This window comes from Lobosporangium transversale (genome assembly GCF_002105155.1).
Source record: "Lobosporangium transversale strain NRRL 3116 chromosome Unknown BCR41scaffold_28, whole genome shotgun sequence".
NCBI lineage: Eukaryota > Fungi > Mortierellomycota > Mortierellomycetes > Mortierellales > Mortierellaceae > Lobosporangium > Lobosporangium transversale.
Genome location: NW_019029006.1, coordinates 287,708 through 311,525, shown reverse-complemented (window position 1 = coordinate 311,525; position 23,818 = coordinate 287,708). Strand labels below are relative to the sequence as shown.

Genomic DNA, 23,818 nt, shown 5'->3' with positions numbered 1-23,818 from the left:
TCGATACATTCATTTTTGTAAGAGGTTTACAAGATCCGCTGGCTTCTCGAGCTCATTGATGGTATCTCTGACACGCTGAAACGCGCTCTTCTTGGCATTTGAGATATTGTTTGGTTCACGACGAAGTGAATCAGATGGAGCCTGCAGGACCTATCTTGACACGCCTCCCAATTTGGAATAAAGCTCCTCCAAAAGTGGATCATCACTGTATGGAAGTACTATACACGGTCTCTACAGGCTTGAGGCTCGGGAAGACTCCAAGGTGACATATGATAATGGCTAGAGGGAATAGTATCATTGACTATGACATCGTACTGGATGTTAAGAGTTCTAGGCGACGCCGAAAATACCGTCCTGGCTTGATCTGGTCGAGGCTTATCGTCATTATCAACTAAGTACATGTACCACATTTCAGGCTGCTCAAGGAAATCAGTGAGCTCTGCTCTCTCCCCATAGCGTTGGCAAGTTATTCCTCCGTAGGCATAACATCTAGTACTCTTCTTCTCATGGAAAATAATAATCGGTGGATTTTCTTCGTCGTGCTCGGTTAGAGGATGGCAAAATAAACCAGAAAGGCTGACTTCCCAACTCCAGGTGTTCTAGTGACAAAGATTCGGCTCAAAGAAGCTGTTTCATAAGTGATATTGAAATTGGCTGTAATATGGTCATAAAGCTCTTTATATTCTTCTCTGATATAAAGATGCTGTGTTTCGGCAACAGGGAAGGTACGACCCTCAGGGGCAGTCAATATTTTGGAATCCTTGATACCTTCACCAGAATTTCGGAGCTCGCGAGCCGCTCTGATAATGTTGTGGTAAATACTGGCTCTTGATCCCTACCCCATGTACGAAAGCACCTTGACCCTCTCTTTCAAGTTGAGAGGCGACATGTCAGGGTCATTATTCACTATCCCTTTCCTTACAAGCCCTGCTTTTGTAATCTCATCCACAAGAATATCAGTGCTATCTGCGCTACTCATGCTTGGATGAGCTTTTTTAGAGGGTGACCCTGATAAAAGAGATAGAGTGATCAAAGTCAATATTTTTGTTCGATTACATATTATTCTAATACGAACAATAATCATCCGGTCCAAAGCACTCACCAGCCGCTTCATCTTGTTTTCTTTTTCGAGCTAAGTATCAAAGCGGATAATTAGAAAAAACACAGCCTGAGAGAGAAGAGTCTGCAAGAACAAGTCACATTTGCCTCCCAGCACGTGCATGTGTACATGAACTTCATCCTCAGGCTGGTTGTACCACGCGATGTGGAAATGGCAATGTACATGAGAAGGTAAGGAACCACAAGATTTCTAAATTATAAATAAGGTTATTTTTGAATGTATGAATGCTCAAAGCAAACCCTCTTGGTTCAACAGATGAATACAGGGCTTCACCTGCCTATTCGCATCTAGGCAATATGGTTGACAAACCTGACTCGCTCACGAAATCTCTTACACATCATTAATTATAGCATTCATCAGAGGGAAAAAAAAAAAAAAAAAAAAAAAACAGATAGAAGACATCATCACCATGCGACTATACATTTTGTGCTGCTCAATTGCAAAATCCAATCGTATTTAAGCATACACAAAAGATGGCAAGCACATGTGTTTTTGTACTTCCTTTTTTTTTTTTTTTTTTTTTTGGTTTAGAGCGATGGAGTTACTCAAAGATCATCCTCTCTGTCTCTTTGTCTCAATCATTCCTCATTCACTCATGTCATTAATCACTTTCTTTCTTAAGCTTCACTCTCTCTCACTCTTACTCCTCTGTATATTAATATATTAAAAGTGCCTTACCACTTATTAAAACGATAATCTCATCTAATCCTCATCTGCGATACCGTTCACCCTTGTAGCGCCCTCGATCTCCTGTTTCTCTTCCCTCTCTTTCTCTTTCCGACTCAATTCTCCCGCCAAAAGTTTGCCCATCATTCATCCCCACACGCCTTCCACCAAACACTCCCTCTCTTTTTACAAAGAGCAGATGGATGACCATGAAGATGGCTACTATTACACGGGACAGACACCGTTCCGTAAGCCGAACGAGTCTCTGCTGAGGTTCCATGCCCGACGCTTGATCTCGATTCAGACTCTAGGCCGCCTCGAGTATACAGTCGAGGAAGCCGAAACGAAATTCAATCGGGCACTTGGTCCTGCAGAACTAACTTTCGTCGGACTTGGTGAGTGTTTTTAATTTGGTCATGCATGGAAGCTTACCTCAAAAAGAGACTACCCAGCAGGGACAACTTGGATTTCGTTTACACATTGGGTACTAGGCTCAGTTCCAAGGTCATGTTCCACGATTTCAATGATTGGTCTCTTTTTGTGCACCTGTCATTATTTTTCCGTGCACTCCTTCAATTGCACTTCACAGACGACCGTTGTGAGGACTAAAGAAAAGCTATGAGCAACACTGTGAGGGAAATGCCATATTTTAAACTCATGGCTCAGAAAGGAAATGTGTGTGTGCATTGCCGCAATAACTGTTGGCATGGGTGTTGTTGTAATGCTCCGTCTTCACAGTTCAAGACAAGTCATGATGGCATGTGTCTCTTATTTTTTTTTTATGGTATTTGGTCAGTCCAAATCTCCATAGATCAAGTGTTAAACCCTGCTGCTGCACAGTTCACCCCTTTTTCATTCAAATTCTCCGTTACCATTGTTACCAAGGTCGATGCAATGTGGCAAAAAAACATGATTGTCCTTGGATATGCTCAAATAATTGTCAGAGCACACAGAGCAAATGAGCAAGAAGGGGTGATCTATTCCAACAAATACAACACAGGATGACCCTTGTTACCCTCACACAGCCAAGGGTCCCCGATTTAATAGACCTTGGTGCTCAACCAGGGTCTAGGCCTGTGCTTGTAGAGCTATCTCTCATTGTAGTCTTTCATATTATCTGGAACGCATCTCTTTCTTATTGCTCCTCTGCATTTGTCTACATCACAATTGTTTGTTTATCATGCCTTGTCAAACTCAAGCAAAAGAGTGGCATTTGGTAACTGGAGCAGTCGAAGATTCGGATCTTCATGCTGCTTTGTGCAAACAAAACAACAAAAAGAAGAGTGATTGGCCCATAAGCATACTTACTTGAGCATCATAACCTCCATCATGGGTTCACACAGAGCACACATTTTTTTATGCAGACCTCCTAAGCTCCCCATTTTCTCGACTATCTACTTCTCGTACACTTACTTACTCTCAACCACTCCATAGCTCAAGGCAAAATATCTGGGGGCTGTCATCCGTGCTCTCCGGCAATTTATTGCATGTTATGTTGCTATGCTTAAAAAGTCGCTTTGGACCAATGTTTGTTTTTGCATTTTTTACACCCATCTCTTTGTCCTTCATGTGTGGATATTTGTGTGTATATATTTGTTGTGAAAATGGAATATATAAAATTGCATTAAGAAAATGTTTGTGCAATAACAAAGATTGCAGGATTGCAGGAAATGAAAATGCACACATGCTTGTTCATAATGTTAAATAGCTAGTATATATAAATATGCTCTACATGTATGATCCATTCTGCTGTCTACTTTGTCATTACTAGAGAAGAACCGCATCGAAGCACAAGCATGCTATACATTATAAACGTCCACAACATAAATATAGCTCTTTTTGTTCATGTAAACGCGCTCTTAACCAATTATCTTTCCCTATTCCGTTTACCCTTGTTTCAACATATAGGTGCTGTTATTGGCACAGGCGTCTTTGTTTTAATGGGTAAGCTACTTAACCTTCATCTATGTCATTCCCGTATTTATTTGCATATGCATATAGCCCGTCTATTTCGCTCGTTAATAGACTAAGGAATCACTTGTTTTAAATTACTAGGCACTGCTGCCCAGACGCAGGCTGGCCCCTCTGTTACGCTGTCTCTTCTCTTAGGAGGTTTTGTGTCCGGAATTGCAGCTTTGTCCTATGCAGAAATGGCATCCATGATTCCGATTGCAGGCTCAGCCTACACTTATGCATATGCCTCTATAGGAGAGCTTGCAGCATGGATCATCGGCTGGGATCTTATACTTGAATATCTTGTTGGCGCTGCTACGGTGTCTGTAGGGTGGTCAGCCTATATGGTAGCTTTTCTTGAGGACGCATTCAATTGGAAAGTTTCACCTCAATGGACTCGCACACCGATCAAGTGGGAAAAGGGAGCCTTGAGCTCGTCAGGCGCTTATTTTAACACACCGGCATTCGTTATTTCAGCTCTTGTTTCCACCACGATTTATTTTGGCATCCACATGACTGCCAAAATCAATAATTATCTTGTCGTGTTCAAGGTCCTTGTGCTGATCATCGTTATCCTGGCTATGATCCCATTCGTCAAGACAGAAAACTACCATCCTTACATCCCGGAAGAAACTGGGGGCGTGTCAGGGATGCTTGCAGGCGCATCAACGGTATTTTTTGCTTATATTGGATTCGACAGTATCAGCACCACAGCTCAGGAGGCAAAAGAGCCCCAGGTCAACCTTCCTGTGGGTATAATGGCAACGATTGTTATAGCTACTATACTCTACGTCGGTATCAGGTACGCCTCTCTACATGATCACAGTAAGAAACATAGGATGCCAAGTATTTTCACTGACATGTTATCATGGATATGGCCTTTATACTTAGCGTTGTTACAGTAGGCGTCGCGCACTATACGAAACTTGGAGGCGATTCACCAGTGGTAGATGCTGTTCGCTTGACAGGAATGCATTGGCTTGTTGTCATAACTGAATTGGGAGCTTTGGCAGCCACCACATCTGTCATCCTTGTCTTGTTGATAGCTCAGCCTCGTGTTTTCTATGCCATGGCAAATGATGGTCTGATTCCTCCTCTGTTTGCCAAGGTTCATCCGAAATATAAGGTGTGTTGTTAGGTTGCTTTGATAATTTGATGTTACTTCAAGACTTAGATCACTTCACTCACTTCCTAACACAATGACTTTTTCAGACACCATACGTTAGCACACTAATATCCGGCGTCCTCTGCTCGGTTTGTGGTGGACTCTTTCCTATACAGGTGCTTAGTGATATGTCGTCCGTTGGGACAATATTCGCTTATTTTGTAGTCAACATTGGCGTCATTATCCTGCGATATACTAGAAAGACCGTACCCAGGCGGTTCAAAGTCCCAGGAGGTATATTACTGTGCCAAGTTTTGCATTATGATAAAGGGACTGGAGTATTTCTCAATATACGGTTTTTCTAAGTTGAAATGTCTGTGTTATTTCTAGGTCCGTTTTTACTACCCGGTATTGGAGCAGGTAGCTCTCTACTTTTGCTTCAAGGCGCACGAACTGAGGCTATTATGCGGCTGCTGGTCTGGATGGGGGTGGGGATTTTGATTTATATATTGTATGGAAGAACACACTCTGAAATCAACAACCCACGATTCGTTGTGGACGAACCCATGAGAGTATTGCATGAAGATTTCTCAGCAGATAGTCAGGACTATCAGGGGTATACCGATGATGATCTTAGGCAACAGTACGCCCGGCAGTTGGCTCGCCGGATGGAGTATGATAGGCCGCGACACCCTCGAAACAGTGACTATATAGAGACACGACCGCCATCAGGGTTTGGTGTTCCTGATTTAACAGGCTGTAGAAGGGAGCATCGCCTCAGTGCCGCAGAGGGCTCATTTCGCTTCCATGACAGAGCGTCAAGTGATGTAGGCATCGAACATGGTGTTGGGAACTCTTTTGATACTCGCCGCAAACGCATTGAACGCGTCTCTACTATGCCAGACCTTGCAGGTCCATTGTCAGGAGGCAAGGACGAATCAGTCAGCATTTCATCTCGAGGTTTCCATCGCCCGCAAACGACATTTGAGCCATATCCAGAAACGGCTCACATCTCTCCCCGTATTTCTTGAAATTGACCACTTTGTACAATGCTACCTGTACAATAACTGTATAATACTTATATAAATTCCCATATGACTAGAAAACAACTTCCTTTTCCTGTTGTCAAAGGGTGTTTGAACACTGGGTATTTATTTGCCCGTTATTTACCCTATATCGTCTTTGAAATGAAGAAAGAAGACAAACACGCGTCTACCACCCCTTCCAGTCACTTCTATATGCTTTCTTCACATAAAAACATCGGGAAACGAGCAAACTTCAGTGTTAGTCCCACTGCTACCACTACTGCTAATACTAATAACAGTAGTAGAAGTAGCGGTAACTTGAAAAAATCATTAATGAGATCTTCAACAGCTCTAGCAACTTGTTTTATAGATAGTGATCTTATTGTTGCCTAGAGCTGTAGTATGCCATCAGCGTCCATTCGTATTGATCAAGTTAATCTCAGCTTGTATCCTATGCAAACTTGAGATAAACCTCCTCAAGAAGGAAGTAACTAGTCTCACTTTAAAACAGTATAATAATGTGTCGTTTTCGCCTTTAGTACACGATGACCAAGCGCAGAGTCAACAGCAGCTATCGACATACAGATAAATCGCTTGCGCTGATTGTTTGTTGGAAAATAGCGAAGGTATATAACACATTAAATAACCGTTGCCCTGCACATCCGCAATACCAAGTGGCTCTCGAAATGACAATTTCGGATGCGCACATATGAAAAATTGTACGAGTGCAAAAAGCAACTAAGGCAGAGAGGAATCCTGCAGGAGCTGAATATGGATTGGCAGTTGAGGTAGAATGGCACTGGTGACATCAAAGACCTTATTCTAAATTAATAATAAAAATAAAAAGAAAAAAGAAAAAAAGAAAAAAGCTTTCGACTATTTGCATAATCTGAATGATTTCATAACTTTCATCGTACAAAGCATATACAGGTGATCGAAGAGTCCCTTACATATTTTTTCCGCCATCGCCTGGGTCCCGCTGCTGCTATTCAGTTTGTCATTTCGGTCTTGGCGCAACTAGGGATTTTTTTATGCATTGCTCGAAGGAACTTGCCTAGACATTTACGAGCTCCCTAATTTATCGCGGTATCTTCATGCACATGGATATACACGAACTTTTGGATAAAGTGGCTGGTCGATGATGGCTTTTATTGCTGTGTGGATTTGACACTCTTTTCGATGAATTGATTGGTCGACGAAACAAACGCGTAAAAAAAAGTGTAATGTGGATTTGTTTTTGTTTTTTGTTTTTCTTTTCCCAACCTATTGAACCTATTGTTTGACCCATAACCACAACTCTAACTGAGAGCCTAGTAATCTTTTTTTTTTTTTTTTTTTCTTCGGTGTTGTTGTTGCCGCAATTGTTGTTGAAAAGGTTTGGGATCGCTCGTATCAATTGTGCGCATATGAAATTGCTTTTACCACACCAGGACTTTTTAACAATCGATCGTTGTGATGAGAGACATCTTCGCCTTTTGTTCTCTTGTTACTTCTTGCCCTTCTTGCCCTTCTTGCCCTTCTTGCCCTTCTTGCCCTTCTTTCCTCTTTATCTCCCTTCACATCCTTTCATCGCATCCCTAACTTACTTCCGCTTAATATCCTACTTCCTCTTTTCGCCCGGAATGCTGCTTGCCCGAGAGTGAGTACAGTAAGTCTTTCTCACATTTATATTAGTGTGTGTTAGCTTTGCGCCTGACATGGTCGCTGATATAGCTTCCTGAATGGTCTACCGAAATCATAACACACAGACATAGGTACCACTGGGTTCTAGCACCATCTCAAGAAACGGCAAGTTGGGACTATGATCTTTCCAGAAGAGACCATCAACCCTTATTTCGAAACCGATGCCCTGTGGACATGCTTTTGACTTTCTCTTCGCTGACTTGCTGCCGCAGATGGCATTAGAAGCAGACCTATCCGGGTTGGCATGCATTTCCCACTTTTTTTGTCGGAAGCACTCGACTCAGTATACTATTTCCTGCATGTCGATAGCATAGGCGCTGATCAAGAAAAGACCACCCACAGAAAGCCTCATAGAGAGAGGATCAAGAGCCTAGCCACTCTCACCAAGGAACCCTCCTTAATGAACATTCGTTCAGGTCGGAGGAGGTGGGCATCCAAGAGCGTTGTGATTCAAGTTATATCATCTTTACGTGTTTGGCGATGCCACCGAAGTGTAACTGCTTGCTGCGATAAAACAAACATTTCCAGGCGGCCTTCTATTCCAAAAGGCTTTACACACCTCTTGGTTTCCTTGAGATACTAAGGATGTACATAGATTTGTTTGCCACGAGACAATTCAAGTAGCCATGAGCTCGATCCAAAGTCAATGGTAGCATCTTGACTCTGTGACATCAGTTCCATGCACTTTCTCTTTATTCTTGTAAAAGAGGACGAAAGGCTCCATAGGGCCGATGTAGGGGATAGCGTCGAACGATAGCTGTACTGAGGGTAGGCTGGGTTGGGCAAGGTAGTCGCCAGGGCATTCCTTTCACCTGAGCCAAGCCCAACAACGAGGCATTAAGCGCTGGTGGGCAGTTTGAGGTGCGCTAAACTGCATTCCCAAACTCGAAAGTGCCTTTAAGCCGTGTTTCCGATTGATACTGTCATACGTCATCTGACTCTGCACCTGGGTCAGGAAGCAAAGACGGTAAAGGAGTAGACGGTGTTAAAGATAGAGGCAGAAGTACTAAGGTGGCCTCCGCTTATGTGTCGAAGAGGAAGGACAAACTACAGATGATGGTACGAAAGGTTAATGATGCTGGGCCATATCCAAGAAACCCATGTCCTGAGGTGCCCTAAGCACGCGTTTCAATGGCGCCCAAATCGACTACAATGCGGACTCTTATGATATATTTCTTGGCTTCATCGAGAAATACATCGTAGTTACCAAACCTAAACAAGTCTTCTCTTTCACCGCCATTCTCTTCATCATCTTCGCCATCTTTCGTCTCTGCAAGCATAACCCCTAACTGTCGTCGCTTGTATTTGAGCACCAGGTCGTTGGTGTAGATCACTCGGCTCCGCAAGAGAAGCTTTCTATGATATTCCTATGTTGATCGGCAACTCCTGCTGGACATAGGATACGTTGGATAAATGAAACTTTGTTATTGACAGAGGTTTTTATTTATTATGAAAGCAGTGCTTGAGGATTGGCGTTGCAAATGGGTTGTCACTGTATAAGGTATTGATCAGCTTTTTCTCATTCAAGGGACGAAGCTTGCTCTTCAAAGGGCTGGCAGACATGCCTGTCCTCACGTTTTAATCAAAGTATCCGATGGCAGCTTTGCCACAGAGCCTAAGGTGTGAATTACCTCTCAATAATCTATGTCATCATATGTTTCTACATGCAACCATCCTATGACTTGGAGCACTAACAACCAAATCACCCTTTTTTGCTTTCAGTTTACTGAAAATAATGTCTCTGAAACAATGTCCTTCGCGACATGCTTTACACTCGTTGTCGTTGCCCTTGCAACAGTCGAAGAGAACATTTTGAATGTGGATGAAAGTGACTAAATTGGTCTTTGAAACGCGGGATCCGCATACTGCATGTACTGATCATGCATGCGCACAGACATTGGTCAAGATCCGTGGCAAGGGCCGAGTGTACGCGAAATATGCGCGACTGAGCTTATGCTTGTCTGGAATACTGATCCCAGAGCCAAGTTGGCTTGAACAAAGCGGTGTTGCCAGAGAGAAATAGAACTCGTTACTACTTAAACTGTCATTAAGGCCTGCTTTTTCCTGCTGGCAATGAGCGAACTCCTTTCTACCATAAAGCAGTCTACAAGCTTGATGTCTTATATAGGCAATATCGCTCATTTAGCAGAGTAATGCAATGACTCCATATGCGTGGGTATGCATATGGTTGTCATATTTTATTCATATCATTTTAGATATTAATAAAGTAAGATAAATCGACTTTATAGCTTGCTTCGTTTTTTTTTTATGGGTCAAGAGCGTCGCCGCTTCTCACAAATGTTTGTCCAACAACAAGTCACATACTTTTGAAGCACGCGAAATTTCATCCTGCCGCACTCATCGTTTTTTACACTGGTCCATTGACCGAAGGCAATCAAGATGACCAACAATAATGTAGGACCAGATTCACAAAGTGTACATATCAACGAGACCCGTATGAACCACAGTAGTGTTTTGAACATCAGTACGGATCAGGATGCACTATTTGAGAAGATCCTGGAAAAGGTCCCATCACAAAAACGCGAGCTTCTTTCAACAAGTTGGTCCAAAGACTACCTCAACCGACTCACTTCTCTCCCAGCAACAGCATTGCATAATGAACCGGGGAGGCTACGTGAAGAACAGCTCAAAGTGGAGCGGAGCATGTCAGAATTAGCATTCCGCGATTACAAAACATTTATCCTTGTCAAGGACTGTAAACAGGATGTCCAGTCTACCTTCGAGACCCTTGGCCAACATTTAGATCATTTCCAGGATATTATACCAAAATTTATCGACACGCTCACAGGGTTCTCAGACAAAGTGTCACCTATTCTAGAGAAGCAACATATATATTCCTCGGTCCTGGCAACTCATTCACAGTTACTTGAGGTACTGGAAATCCCGCTACTCATGGAGACGTGTGTAAGGAATGGGTATTACAACGAGGCATTAGAGTTGGCGAGCCATGTGCAACGGCTGATTTCGAGATACCCGGGGATTGGAATTATTCAGGAGATCGAGCTCAAGGTCGCGCAGGGCAAAGAAATGATGCTCATTCAGCTGCTAGCCCAGCTAAGGGAACCAATTAAACTACCCGTAGCATTGAGAACCGTTGGCTTCCTCCGGCGCATGGGAAACTTCAGCAGTCAAAACGAAGTGGCGGATGATGATGAATTTCAGAGCGGGGCGGCACCGGCGACATCTAAAGGAAGAGGCACTGTGCCTGGATCGCTTTATTCAACCGCAACAATGAACAGTGCAGTAGGAGTAGTCGAGGATGAGACGCCACTCAAAATGCTTTTTCTTAAATCTAGAGGCCTATATATGGATCAACAGCTATCCAAGATCGTATTTCATAAAGGTGATTCGTTTGGATATTTAAAAAAGTATATTGATGTGACGCGCGAGTGCCTGTTCGACATCATGACATATTACAAGAGTATATTTGGCAGTGCAGACCACCTTACAAACTTCTCATCATTGTCATCGCCATCGATCGACCGTAAAGGCTCTGGCACCGGGCCTGCAAGCGGACCAGGAAGTATAGAAGCAGAGCATGCCAGTCATCAAAAGCAACACCATTGGACGACTGAAAACCTCTTGGCCGACTTTGTCACTTATCGGACCCAGATAATATTCAGTATACTCAAACTTCATATCCCGCAGATTCATGATACTTCCGCCTTATTGTCAGTTCTGACACAGTTGATGTATTTTGGTGCCAATATGGCTAAAATTGGATTCGATTTGCGATATCTTGTCACATCCTTGTTTGAAGAGGCAGTGATCCGAGTCGTCGGAGGAGCATTCCAGCGAGGTGCAGACGAGTTTTTGGATAGCCTTGGTGGCGAAGGAAGAAACCAGCCTGATTGGTTATTGCCAAGTCAATGGATGGTCAGCGGAATAGGGCGTACATCTGCATCGTTATCATCTGCTTCAACACCCTCAATCCTCAGTAGAACATCAAGCGCAGATATCACATTAGGCAGTGGGCCATCATCTTTGTCTCCTCAAACTTATCTTATGGACTATCCTGCGCTCGCATATCTCACCAATTCATATTTGACAGCGCTCAATTCATTGCGACTACTTGCACCACTATCACTTGCAATACCTTTACGAGAGATATTGGTTGATAGTCTGACACGCGTAGACTTCGGACTAGAAAAATACGACCACCATATTTTTGGAGAGCGCCCCAGCGCCTTCCGTTCAACGCTTCGACCAACATCAACATCAATACCTCAAAATAACTCTAACGCCGTTGGGTTCAAGCTCCAAGGAGCTGAGGAATCCAAGGTTTTGAGCGAGCAAAAGATCTTAGACGAGTTCCTGGTTGTTTATAAACGTGCGGTACAGGAGTATATTTTAAAATGCTTTGATGAGGGTATCTATGGCGGTCTCGTTCAAGTCGAAAGTTTTGAAACCGAGCCCAACTTGACAACGCTATCTGATGAACAAGAGAAGCCATCTTCCGATAACGATGATTCAACAGACTCGACAGCACCAACTGCTGATACTGAGATAGGAGCCCCAGCTAACTCAGAAGAGGCCATTCTAGGAGAGGATAACAATAATGAGCCAGATGATATTGTGCAAGGGCCTGATGCCAAAGAATCTTCTCAAGTAGCTTCACAAGCATCTTCAGATGAGGTCCCTCCTCGAGAGAGCACCGAATTAAAATCCTGAGTGTTTTAGTGTAATATTAAATGATGAAATAAAAACATTAGATGAAGACCGAGCACCCGAGAGACGGAGTGAACATTGGTTGGCTTGCCTAAAGTTTTACCCATTGTACCCCTTCCTCAAGACTATTTGTCTACCCCTCTTTGGCATTCCTTCCTTCCATCCTCCTTCCTTCCATCCTCCTTCCTTCCTTTCCTTCATCCTCATCCCCATCCACGTTTAATATTTGAAACCATGACATCCCTCTCGACCAACAAACGACTTGACCAAATCAAAGGCCACATCATTGGTAATACTAATGGAAATGCCTAGATGACTGAAGTATTGACAGTAACAGGAATCATGGAAGCACATTATGAGAAACAACTGTTAACCCTTGCAAGCGCTCCTTTGCTGTAGGAAGCAATTCCAACCGTGAACATTTAATTCATCACAGACATCCTGACGATGTAGTGATCGTAGCGTATGTTGGGAAAAAAATAATAATATTCATAATGGCTTGCTCTATGCTTTGTTCTAATCAAAACCTTAATTTGCTTTGAACAGTGCGGTCCGAACACCAATTTGCAGAGCTGGCAAAGGTGGTTTTAAAGATATGTATCCAGAGGATCTACTCGCAGTCATTCTAAAGGCTGCTGCTGAGCGCGCCAAGATCGATCCCAAGGTTGTAAATGACATCCAGACTGGTAATGTCCTTCAGGAGCTTGGTGGCATCAAAGTTGGACGTGCAGCCATGTTCGCAGCTGGTAAGCTGAAAAATAATAGCAATAGTAATTAATGATAATAATAGCAAATACTATCATAGCCATAATAAAACTCCCCACTCCTGTACGCTGACTTTAATTTTTTAGGATACCCCTACACAACAACGTATGGTGTTTTGAATCGCCAATGCTCCTCTGGCCTCCAGTCTTGTAACTATATCGCCAATGCTATCCGAGCTGGAGAGATTGATGTCGGCATCGGTATGTTTGAGAACTTTGTTTGTTTGTTTGTTGTTGTTGTTGTTGTTGTTGTTGTTTTTTTTTTTTTTTTTTTTTTAATTTCATTCTTATATGGGTTTTCTAGGCGCTGGCGTCGAATCTATGACCCACGATTATGGTTCCAAGAGTATGCCTTCTCGGATTTCATCTCAGATCAAAGCAAGGCCTGGCAATGCCGATATCTTCGTACCCATGGGAATTACCTCCGAGAATGTGGCCAGTGATTTCTCAATCACACGTGAGGATCAAGATGCATTTGCTTCGGAATCGCATGCCAAGGCATTAAAGGCTCAAGAACAAGGGCTGTTCGATGCCGAGATCATCCCGGTCAAAGTATTACAAAAGTCAATTGTGAAGGACACCACTACCGGTCAAGAAAAAGAAATTGTTAAGGAAGTTATCATCTCTAAAGATGAGGGCCCTCGTACTGGTTCTAGTGCAGAGAAATTGAGCAAACTCAAGCCGGTCTTTAAAAAGGATGGGTCCACTACGGCTGGTAATGCCTCTCAAGTGTCGGATGGCGCAGCAGCAGTGGTTTTGATGCGAAGGAGCAAAGCTCAGGAATTGGGCTGCACGATCTTAGCGCGTTGGTGTGGAGCCAGAGTAGTGGGTTGCCCTCCTAGGATCATGGGCATTGGCCCTGCAGTGGCCATTCCTGCGGTGTTGAAGGATGTGGGCTTGCAGGTAGACGATGTGGATATTTATGAGCTCAATGAAGCCTTTGCATCACAAGCTTTATATTGTGTGCGTACTTTGGGCATCAAGTCAGCCAAGGTTAACCCAAAAGGCGGCGCCATTGCTCTTGGACACGTAAGTCAATATCTTTATGTGGTATAAAAGCTTATTACTTGAGTGAAAAAGCCATCATATTTATCTTTTTTTTTTTCTTTTTTTTATTACGCGTCAAAAGCCGTTAGGCATGACAGGTGCTAGACAGATGGCTACACTGATCTCTCAGTTGCACTATACTGGCGAGAAAATTGGTGTTATTTCGATGTGCTATGGCATTGGAGGGGTAAGCTCAAATAAGATCAGCTTAACAAAGTACCACAACTTTTCTAGTGTTGAGATATGCTACCTTAATATTCATTGCTTTTCTGACCACGATTTAATTGTGAATTATTCCATTTTTGTTTTCTATAGGGCATGGCTGCCGTTATTGTAAGCGAACAGGATGACTAAAAGGCAGTTAACCAAAAATAAAGCATCATATTTACAAGGAAACCCTCCTTTTTTTTTTGTAGGCTAGAATGCTTTTAAAGAATTGTTGCTTGATCCTTTTCTTGTAGCCTATAAAACACCCTCATCCCTGTTTTTTGTCCGTCTTTCTCTTATACTTCAAATACTGCCTCGTTTATTGACAATATCCTTCATCCAAAAACTACCATGCTTCGCCGGTACATCCCGCCGTCGCCTTCGAATTTGGACCATGTGTCCAAGGTTGAGTTCTTTGATCATATGTCTTACAGCATCAAAGCCTTTGAGATACTTTGTGAGATTGCAGTAAAGGTAAAGATTGTCAGCTGCTCTTGTCAGGAAACACTACAACCATTTTTTTTTTTTTTTTTTTTTTTTTTTTTCACTTTTTCTCAACCCACTATTTTGCATTGTACCATGGATGAAGGTCCGCCCAATCATGATAGCTTACGGTTGGAAAGTCGGCTCTCTAGAAGAAATGACTACTGAAAACCTTTATGGTCTGAATTTTGACCATGGCAAAAGAATTTTGCTCCGTCTACGTAGTAACTATGACCAAACCCAGTTTTTGCCCTTTGGCATGATTATGGACACTATGCTCCATGAACTGGCGCATAATGCCCATAATGGTCATGGAGATAGTTTTTATAGGACTTGGGACAAATTACGAGAGGAATATTACTCGTTGTCTGCTCCAAAGATTCTGGGAAAGGATAAAGTTAATGAAGATAGCAGGGGTACACTAGGCATTAGTTTTCTTGCATTATTGTCTACACAGAGACATCAAGGCTTGAGGTCCATTGAAATGACTGGTGGTCCTCAGATACAGACCCAAAAATGGCAGCAGCAAGGACAAGCTCCGGAGTATGGGCCTGCACGATCAAACTCTCTCCATCCTGCTCCAACGGATATACAATATGTCCTTTATCCGAAACCCTCCCATGGCATTATAAGGCAACTGCCTCCACCTCAACGCCAGCAACAACAGCAGCAACAGCAGTATCTAGGTCAGAATCTTGCTCAGAACCAAGTTCGACATGCGCGTCAACAATCGCCTCCACATCCGTGGCACGTTAGCTGCATCAACTGCAACTTTGAGCAGCACCCGGCTTGGGAGTTTCTTTGCGATTCAAAGACTCGCCTACTGGCCTTCAATCTTCTCAGGGATGCACCATACACTTGGACCCCCAAAGGCTACTACTTCCGAGTGCACGAAGAAACAATTTTCCTATGTCACCAGCTGGCACGATGGATCATGGGGTGACAGCTGGTACAGTGACGCAACGGTTCAAGGGCATATGTAACATTTTTCAGATACTCAAGGTGCCAGAATCGTCTCTATGCATGTTCTTTGAGGGCCAAAAAGACATGGGCAGATGATAAAGTCAAAGCTAGAATTTGAAGCAATTATTGAAGTTACTTCGCCTTGGTGTATGCCTACAAGTAAAACAGACCCTTTAAACATTTTGAAACTGATACACTTATTGTCAAGGAACATGGCTTGGTGGTAAACATGCAACAAAACATTGTATGGATGAACTATCGCATTGATCTCGGTCAAGGAAGCTGTGCCGCACTGATAGCGTGTTGCTGCATGTGGGCAATGGGCGTCATCAGATCTTGGTATTGATCTGTAGAAGACATGGTAAAAACTGGTAGTATGGTCTCACAGGGAATATAAGCCATAAAGACCTTGTTGTGAGTGCAACTGGTGTCTTGACAGGATAAGGATCGCTATAATCTGCACTGTGATAGCGCTGGAGTCAACAACTCTGCTTTAGCTTGTAGGACGTATCTTGACGGCCTAATACATCATATGCTCAACGACAAGGGGATAGAAACATGAAAAGTCACTTTTACGACGCGTAGAATGTACACAATAATGCTTTTGGATTTATCCCACAGCAGCGTTGCTTTCTTCATAATATGACAAAATATAATTCTTTTTTTTTGTAGCGATGTTCTCGTTCTTTGATATTCTTTCTCTCCACAGCAACTTTATCCATTACCACCAGATCTTTATTATACTCTCCTTAACAAAGACATTTTTTTATATATTTGCCAACGTTCATGAGCGCACAATATTCATCGTCGAAGTAGACGTGCAACATCTGGGTTGCTGCACAGGCAGGTTATTGTTTATACTTTTTTTTTTTTTTTTTTTTTTTGCGGGTTGTTATTTGTATCATAACTCCACCTTAGGTTTAATCTATTAGAGGCAAGTGCTGTCCATGTACTCCAGGTACCGATTTGATTCTGCCTATTGAAATAAAGGCAGGTATATTCTGGAACCTCTGTCCTTACATATCTGTTTGCTACTAGCGACTTGATACAGAGTGAGCACGCCGTCCCTCAACAGGTCCAGAGTCGAGAAGAACTAAAAGAAATCTGGAAGCTTTAAGGCAACAGTTCTTCATTATTAGTCAATTACCCATCTGGTTTACGATTACGGACCAACAGTGCATGTAGATATTGACGAACGATTAGGCGCCACTCTGGACCTTTTTTTTTTTTTTTTTTTTTACAATATGGCTATTCAAATGTTTGTTAAACTATGACCTAATCTATAACCCAATGGGGTCAAAAAATGCTCGATTTTATTCTATATTCATTTTACTAGCGAGAGATGAATAGTCTTTACTGCAGTCATCAAGAATCCCGTCAAGACATTGATAGTTAGTGATGACAATTTCGAATCATGGATGCTTTGCCGCGACCAACATCTTTTATATGGGGCTCGTAAGCACTCATACTGAAGTATATACTATGTAAGGACATAGTAAAGACCTGGATTGGCTTCAAAAACTTCGACGGGATATTTTACATAAATATACATGCCTATTCTACAAAGGACTAGGACATAGAAGCCTTTGGAAAACAATAGTTGGTAGCTGCCGGTAAGGGTTGTATGAGCAAGGGATGAATGTATGCAATGGCAAGGCAGGAAGAAAATAAGAGAATAAAAATAAGTGTGGAGCGTTTGCCTGCATGGGAATGTTGACAACGGGAGTAAAAACCACGTCAATTGGCGCAGTCAATGAGCGATATGAATGGTTGGGTTGATGTAAAGTCGGATGGATAATTCACCTTCGTCATTCTTAAATCAGAGAATTTGAAAAGCTTATCAATTGATAACATATATATATATATATATATATATATATCATACACATATTATATATATTTAGTTTTATTACTTTAATCTTTTTTAGCACCGTGTACAAGGAGCCATCATTGAGAATCTGTTGGGACCCTCCCATGTCATTCTTTTTTTTTGTCCTCCCTGTGTGTTCTAGAAGTCACTGCAACACAGAGAATAAAAAGACAAAATAGTCATGAAAGAAAAACAATAGCATTTAGACTAATAACAGGGCATGAGCTAGTGGAGACGGAGATGACATCGTTTTTTTTTTTTTTTCCTTTTCACTGGATCAAGCAAATTTGTCCGATCTCACGTTTTCCCCTGGATGATTAGGTTGGAAACAGGATTTTCTGAACAAATAACAACTTAGCCGGGCCCTCAAGTATCACGGTCCATCTCAGTATACTATGATGAAGATCTTTTTTCTCGTCATTGCCTCCAGTGTGGATGGTTTATGGATACCGAAATAGCCCTGAGGAGTTTTGGCTGATGAATATAAACAACACAACAACAGTATGACAATATAACATAGCACACGCAAAAAACACACAAACAGGCACATACACACACACATTTGAAATCGTGGATAATCACTTTTATATTAATCCGATTGCTCCTGTTCAACGACAATGGAGATTAGCAAGGCAGTTTGATCTTACCCGCTTTTAAAAGTATGATTTACTCCACAACAAGAGGGAATGTTCATTATACAGACTATGTTATTCAATGAAGTTTGTGTGCAGCAGAGACTGTGAGTAAGGTTTTAAAGGGATGCGCGATTTGGCCTGATACCGCTGTGTAGCGTGGCGTTCAGTCCCAGTCCAAGTTTGTTGTTTGCTCATGCAAACCATCTTCAGTGAAAAGTGAAAAAGGAAGGAAAGAAGGGGGATGTCGCAGGCTGGAAAATTTGTTTGTGTGAGAAAACACTGTGTAAGGTTATAACGGCCTCTCAACCAATCGTTGGTTACCAATGACGTTATTCGAAATTCATATTTCTTTTTTGTCTCTGTTCCTTCACACTTTCTTTTTTACTTCTCTCTCTTTTTTTTTCTTTCTTCTTTGTGTCTTTCTCTCCTTTGCGATCATAACCTTCAACAACGCTTGCCCTCCCACTCTTCTTCTCACTCTTCTCACTCTTCTTCTCCTGCTTCCCCACAAACACTTGCTTTCACGCCCATTGTCCGGTCGCTTGTTGTCTTGTTGTTCTCTCTGTAAGGTTTATTCTATTTACCATTCCTCCTACATGACACATAAAAGCAAAAAAAAAAAAAGAATGAAAGAAGCAATAGACAGCTCTCAAAGACTGTAGACAATGACAAGCAATGAAGACGAAAGAGAATAAGCAAATGAGAAGCAATTGCTGCTGCGAAAGACGAATCTACTTGATGCTTCTTTTCAGTTTTTCGTGTTCCATCATAGTCCAACAGAACGTTTTGACCTCTCCCCTTTTTGCAGTGCACCTACGCAATATCACAGGCTCTGTTCTCCTCTTTCGTCATTGTGCTTCCCTACTATTCGACTCAATCCCTCTTCAATACATTTGTGCCGTGTTCTCGTGTCCTGACTTACTACAAAGTCGACACACATGTCCCTTCCACCTCATTAATATCCAGCTTTACACACTACACTTCATCAAAGGCTATCCCCAACCTATTTCTGCTTCCTACATGTTGTGTCTGTGCTCTGCTTGCCATCAATAGCGTGTGGTCTACAACCCTTTTATCTTTCTTATTGCTCGGGAAATCCCTTATGCACTTTAAAAAAAACGTGTATTTCCGTATACAGCCAACCACACTTCTGATTCCAGAAGATAGCAGCCTAGTCACTTGCCATCATGTACTATCCCATCAGCCTTCCGTGTCTCATTAACAGCCTCTCTTGAGGCTCCTTCCTCACTCTCAACTTTCCGAACGGAGGAATGGGGGAAAGGCTCTTCCCCCTTCTCCCCCCAAAAATTGTGATAATCAGTTCATGATGTCAGTTCAAAGTAGTATATACGGATCTCATGGCTCTGTTACTCACTAAAATACATTTCCCTTCCAATTTTGATCAGGACCATCTACAATCCAAATAGGAACATAGCCTGTCAAACTGTCTAATTTTTGTTTAAGAAGACCTATACTGTAGGTATAAGACTAATATGACAACAGTTGGAACGCTCTCCACGGATCTCGGTCCTGGTAACAATAGTCTTGCAGGTATGACTGGCTCTATCTCACAACTTCATTACTTCGTAATATTACAAACACTTGATGTTCTGTATGTTATATCTAACTCAATAATACTTTGCTTCGATGGCTAGATGTGCCATTGGCACCTACCAACTCCATTCCATTGATTGTCACAACTGCAGCTGACGATACTAAATCAGACAAGCTCGCGACTGCGCCTGTTGATGGCGCTGGTATTAAATATATCCAAGCGTGCTCGAAATTGGATATGGAGCCCAACCCATTTGAACAGAGCTTTTTAGGATCAGCAACAACAACAACAACAAACAGCGCGGTGGAATCCACAAGTGAATCATCTAAGACTGTCTTACCGCCTATTGCCTCCATGTCTAATCGGTTGGCGCCCAACACAGATCAATTTGGATGGGACAAACCTTCCCTCCGTATGGGACCCCTTTCACCCTCCATGCTGGAGGGACCGCAGGAACCTGTCGTGTTTGAAAAGACGACTGCGACCAGTCTCCCATTGAGTTCAGCCTACCCAGCAACCACAGCACCTATCTCCACCATGTATACCTCTGGAGCACCCATTGCCGAAAACGGCTTCCCATTCGTGAGTATGGCCGGTAATAGCGCTGCGTTGATCCAGCCTACGACTGGAGGACCTATTCCACCTACCATGTATAACCAACAGCCACCAGTAACACAAATGCCTTCTCAGCATGGAGCCCCTGCTCAGCAGCGACACCCCCAGTCTTTTGGCCATCCCAACAGCCAAACGCCTATGAACGACCGTTATATGGCTCCACATGGTGGGCAACATCTTGAGAATCCAAATGGGTATGGTAATCTCCATCTGCTTAGCCAAGCTCAGGCGACACATCGCGAGATGTGGATTAAGCGGGAGAGCATTGACGGGAATGCCCATCTCGTCCCTGGTCAGCAACCACCACATCAACATCAGCAGTCATCTCAGCCAAACATTACTGGGATGCCAGTGGGTAACACTGCTCAGCAGCAGTTTTCATCCAAGGGCAGTGCTCAGCGTAGCAGGATGACTTCAGAGGAGCATAGTGATGATTCTGAGCGCTCATCAAAGCCGTCAAACGAAAGATCAAGCAAGAAGCGAAGCGCCACTGATGACAAAATGGATGAAGAAGAGAAACGAAGAAACTTTTTGGAACGTAATCGTCAAGGTAAAGGAAAAAAAAAAAAAAAAAAAAAAAAAAAAAAGATTGCGGAGAAAATAAAGAGTGCTGAATGATGGCATTGAATGCTCACACGGACAGTACATTTTTCTCCGACGTTGTATGATGATAGCTGCACTTAAGTGTCGCCAACGCAAGAAGCAATGGCTGTCCAATTTGCAGGCCAAAGTAGAATACCTCACTACAGACAATGAGCACCTTCAGACACAAACTGCGGCTCTTCGGGACGAAATCATTCATCTCAAGGCTTTGCTCTTGGCCCACAAAGATTGCCCAGTGGCCAGAGCCAACGGCGTATTCCCTGAGACGATCAGTGTCTCTTCTGGCAACCATAGTCACAACCATAGTCACAGTGGTATGTCACATGGATCAAGAGGAGCATCTGGTTCACAACCATCAGGGTCCCACCCATCACATCCTCGCGGCGACGTTTCAAACGGATCACGCGGATCACTACCAGCTCATATGCAGACCGGTGGTGGTACTCGCATGTCCATTCCATCTACAGCCGCGACCGCTGGATCGGCCGTTTCGAGCGGTGGTGTACGGTATTAACATTTGCTTTTTTCTGCTTTTCTCTTCCTCAGGCCATATTCATTCTTCCTTTCTCATTCTTCCATCTAGCCGTGTAATTTATCCCCCACCTCACTCGAAAAATCAACTTCTGTTAAAAATGTTGGCCTGCTTGTCTTTTTTGTTTGCATATTGTTGTCTTTTTTTTTTTTTTTGTCTGTACCCAAATAAAAAAAATAACAAAAAAAAAAAATTTCAATCTCTGGAATGTTTATGTGTACTTTAATTGAAAAATGCCAGGTATCTATAGTTTAGGAACAATGGAACAACAGAACAAAAGATTATGTTTTGAGAGAAAGAAAGAAAAAGATTGGAGTTAAAGACATAAGCAAATGCAATTTCGTTACGAAAGAGGAACATCCTCCATCTCCATGTTAATTGCACTGTCCACCTGGTGCGGAGGGCTCTTGATCGACAACCCTTCAACTGCCATGGCATCTAGAGATGTCGATGCTATTGTTACTGTTGCTGAGGCTTCAGAGAAGGACTGGCAATTAACTTCGAGCGCAGTTGCAGCTGCTATTGATACCTGACCAGACATTGTTGTTGTAGTAGTCGACATTGTAGGACTAGTGATCTGTGCGAATGATGCTGTAGTATTTATAGTCGTCTCCATCTCCACCTCCATACCAGTTGATTCATTCACATTCATGATCTCATGCTGATGACGATATCGCTCCAGCTCCTCATGAGAAATGTGACGGACTCCATGTCCGCTTTCAAGATCAAAGTCACTATCCATGCTATCTCCTTTAATAGCACGTCCATTTTTGAGATCTATATCCTCATCCTCTTCGGAGCTACTGAAGTCCACAGCCGTGAGTTTACGCCTTCTCAAAGTTCGACCGCTATGCTGATCCTCCTCTTCCTCCTCTATATCTTCTTGTTCTCGCTTAACTATCATGTCGTCCTCATCCGAATCCGAATCCGAGTCAATATTTCGATGATGCTGATGGCCATAATATAGATGTTGTTGTTGCTGCTGCAGAATTTCATCTTCATCCATTTCTTCATCCTCAGAATCCGAAATCTTCCCGTCATCTTCTCCTTCTCCTTCCTCTTCTTCCTCTGAAACCTGATCATCTCTACTCAAACACAAGGTTGATAGAGGAGATCTGGGCCGAGGGAACCATGCCTGGATATCTTTCCAACTATGAACTCTAGTTATCTTTTCCGGCAACATGTCCTGCCCCTCTGGTAACTTGTTCCATTTGTATTTTCCATTTAAATCAAACAAAAGGACCGGAACACCGGCCTTGGCCACCTCGATTGCATTCTCTAATGAATCGTCAATCAAGAGTTGAGCGTGAACATCTCGACAGATGACAGATTTTGGCTTGGAGATGAAGGTCAGTTTCTCTTGCTCGGTCAAGAAATGGTTTGCAAAGTAAATGGATTCAAAAATGCCAGGGAAATGACGATCGACAAACTTTTTTGTTAAATCCGCCACAAACTGTTGCCGTGCTGTGATAATCACTAAACTAAAACGCCGAGATTTGAGGAGCTAAAAAAAAAAAAAAAAAAAAAAAAAAAAAATTGAGTGGCAAGACTTTTTAGACATTATTTTTTTTTCTTTTTTAGGCGGCAAAAAAAAAAAAAAAAAAAAAAGAGGAGAACAAGTGATATTCATGAATATACTATTTTTTTTTTCCCTATTCGGATCTGACAATTGAAATGAGCATAATTCCATTCGTATAGCAATCCTAAAGAATCGGATCAACCCAAATGACTAATGCGCAGATCAAATTTCTGATTCAATCAACACCCTCTTGATCTAAACGTGTATTTTTTTTTTTTTTCCGCGGTTTAATTTTTTTTTTTTTTTTTTTTTTTTTGCCACATTCCTTTAATGTTGTGGTTTACAAAGTATGTTCCTGTTTTATATATATATTTTTACCTTCAATGTCTCCAAGCTTCCTTCTACGGGTTCAACTTTTAGAAAGTAAGGTGAATCGAAAAAGAGCCTCCACTTGGCAATCGATTCCTCACGAGTACCGCCCCAGATCTTGGTATAGTCATACGAAATAAAATCGTCCATCGTAAGCTTTGTTCCATATGTATCGTTGTGGAACTCTGCAACCGCTAGCGATGTCCTCGCAAGGACCTCATCCAAGTCAACAGCAATCACTTTGCGAGGGCTGTTCCGTTGATTGCGCACCATTTTCAAATAAATAAACAAATTGGTATTGAATGCTTAGTTCAGGAACAAAAAAAAAAAAGAAAAAAAATTAAAAAAAAAAAAAAAAAAAAAAAAAAAAACGCTATTAATGAAGTGAAGGATGGTTGATTAACAAGGATAATGA

The 23,818-nt window shown here is 42.4% G+C and overlaps 6 protein-coding genes across 6 annotated transcripts; 5 read left to right on the top strand and 1 right to left on the bottom strand.

The window, feature by feature from the left end:
• Positions 1-1,676: 1,676 nt before the first annotated feature.
• Positions 1,677-5,914, top strand: BCR41DRAFT_357061 (amino acid permease-domain-containing protein). Its single transcript, XM_022024796.1, has 6 exons — positions 1,677-2,181; positions 3,695-3,730; positions 3,842-4,541; positions 4,631-4,865; positions 4,952-5,138; positions 5,235-5,914. Exons 1-6 carry the CDS (start codon positions 1,986-1,988, stop codon positions 5,873-5,875), a joined length of 1,995 nt encoding a protein of 664 aa, XP_021879661.1. The 5' UTR covers positions 1,677-1,985; the 3' UTR covers positions 5,876-5,914.
• Positions 5,915-9,909: 3,995 nt separating this feature from the next.
• BCR41DRAFT_357059 (Dor1-like family-domain-containing protein) lies at positions 9,910-12,524 on the top strand. Its single transcript, XM_022024795.1, has one exon. It carries the CDS (start codon positions 9,953-9,955, stop codon positions 12,242-12,244), a length of 2,292 nt encoding a protein of 763 aa, XP_021879660.1. The 5' UTR covers positions 9,910-9,952; the 3' UTR covers positions 12,245-12,524.
• Positions 12,323-14,441, top strand: BCR41DRAFT_387785 (Thiolase, N-terminal domain-domain-containing protein). Its single transcript, XM_022027929.1, has 7 exons — positions 12,323-12,530; positions 12,641-12,704; positions 12,788-12,987; positions 13,093-13,206; positions 13,310-14,034; positions 14,135-14,239; positions 14,368-14,441. The coding sequence occupies exons 1-7, from the start codon at positions 12,476-12,478 to the stop codon at positions 14,404-14,406; spliced, it is 1,302 nt and encodes a 433-aa protein (XP_021879659.1). The 5' UTR covers positions 12,323-12,475; the 3' UTR covers positions 14,407-14,441.
• A 401-nt stretch (positions 14,442-14,842) lies between these two features.
• Positions 14,843-15,109, top strand: BCR41DRAFT_308267 (WLM domain-domain-containing protein; the record flags this gene model as incomplete). Its single annotated transcript, XM_022020905.1, has 1 exon — positions 14,843-15,109. A coding segment is annotated over one exon (267 nt), but the record flags the coding sequence as incomplete, so codon positions are not given.
• Positions 15,110-19,703: 4,594 nt separating this feature from the next.
• On the top strand, positions 19,704-21,497 carry BCR41DRAFT_398010 (hypothetical protein; the record flags this gene model as incomplete). Its single annotated transcript, XM_022028928.1, has 3 exons — positions 19,704-19,761; positions 19,866-20,930; positions 21,055-21,497. 3 exons carry the CDS (start codon positions 19,704-19,706, stop codon positions 21,495-21,497), a joined length of 1,566 nt encoding a protein of 521 aa, XP_021879657.1.
• A 220-nt stretch (positions 21,498-21,717) lies between these two features.
• Positions 21,718-23,728, bottom strand: BCR41DRAFT_338537 (hypothetical protein). The gene is made up of 2 exons (XM_022022118.1): positions 23,413-23,728; positions 21,718-23,019 (listed from the first exon to the last, which is right to left on the bottom strand). Exons 1-2 carry the CDS (start codon positions 23,674-23,676, stop codon positions 21,859-21,861), a joined length of 1,425 nt encoding a protein of 474 aa, XP_021879656.1. The 5' UTR covers positions 23,677-23,728; the 3' UTR covers positions 21,718-21,858.
• Positions 23,729-23,818: the final 90 nt, after the last annotated feature.

Bases quoted from the DNA above. Each gene is read 5' to 3' on its own strand.
- BCR41DRAFT_387785 (XM_022027929.1), top strand. From the start codon at position 12,476: ATGACATCCCTCTCGACCAACAAACGACTTGACCAAATCAAAGGCCAC. The intron at 12,705-12,787 runs GTATGTTGGGAA...TGCTTTGAACAG, and splicing joins GACGATGTAGTGATCGTAGC to TGCGGTCCGAACACCAATTT. The intron at 14,035-14,134 runs GTAAGTCAATAT...ACGCGTCAAAAG, and splicing joins GCGCCATTGCTCTTGGACAC to CCGTTAGGCATGACAGGTGC.
- BCR41DRAFT_357061 (XM_022024796.1), top strand. From the start codon at position 1,986: ATGGATGACCATGAAGATGGCTACTATTACACGGGACAGACACCGTTC. The intron at 2,182-3,694 runs GTGAGTGTTTTT...TTCAACATATAG, and splicing joins ACTAACTTTCGTCGGACTTG to GTGCTGTTATTGGCACAGGC. The intron at 4,542-4,630 runs GTACGCCTCTCT...CTTTATACTTAG, and splicing joins ATACTCTACGTCGGTATCAG to CGTTGTTACAGTAGGCGTCG.
- BCR41DRAFT_357059 (XM_022024795.1), top strand. From the start codon at position 9,953: ATGACCAACAATAATGTAGGACCAGATTCACAAAGTGTACATATCAAC.
- BCR41DRAFT_338537 (XM_022022118.1), bottom strand. From the start codon at position 23,676: ATGGTGCGCAATCAACGGAACAGCCCTCGCAAAGTGATTGCTGTTGAC. The intron at 23,020-23,412 runs GTAAAAATATAT...TTTTTTTTTTAG, and splicing joins GAAGCTTGGAGACATTGAAG to CTCCTCAAATCTCGGCGTTT.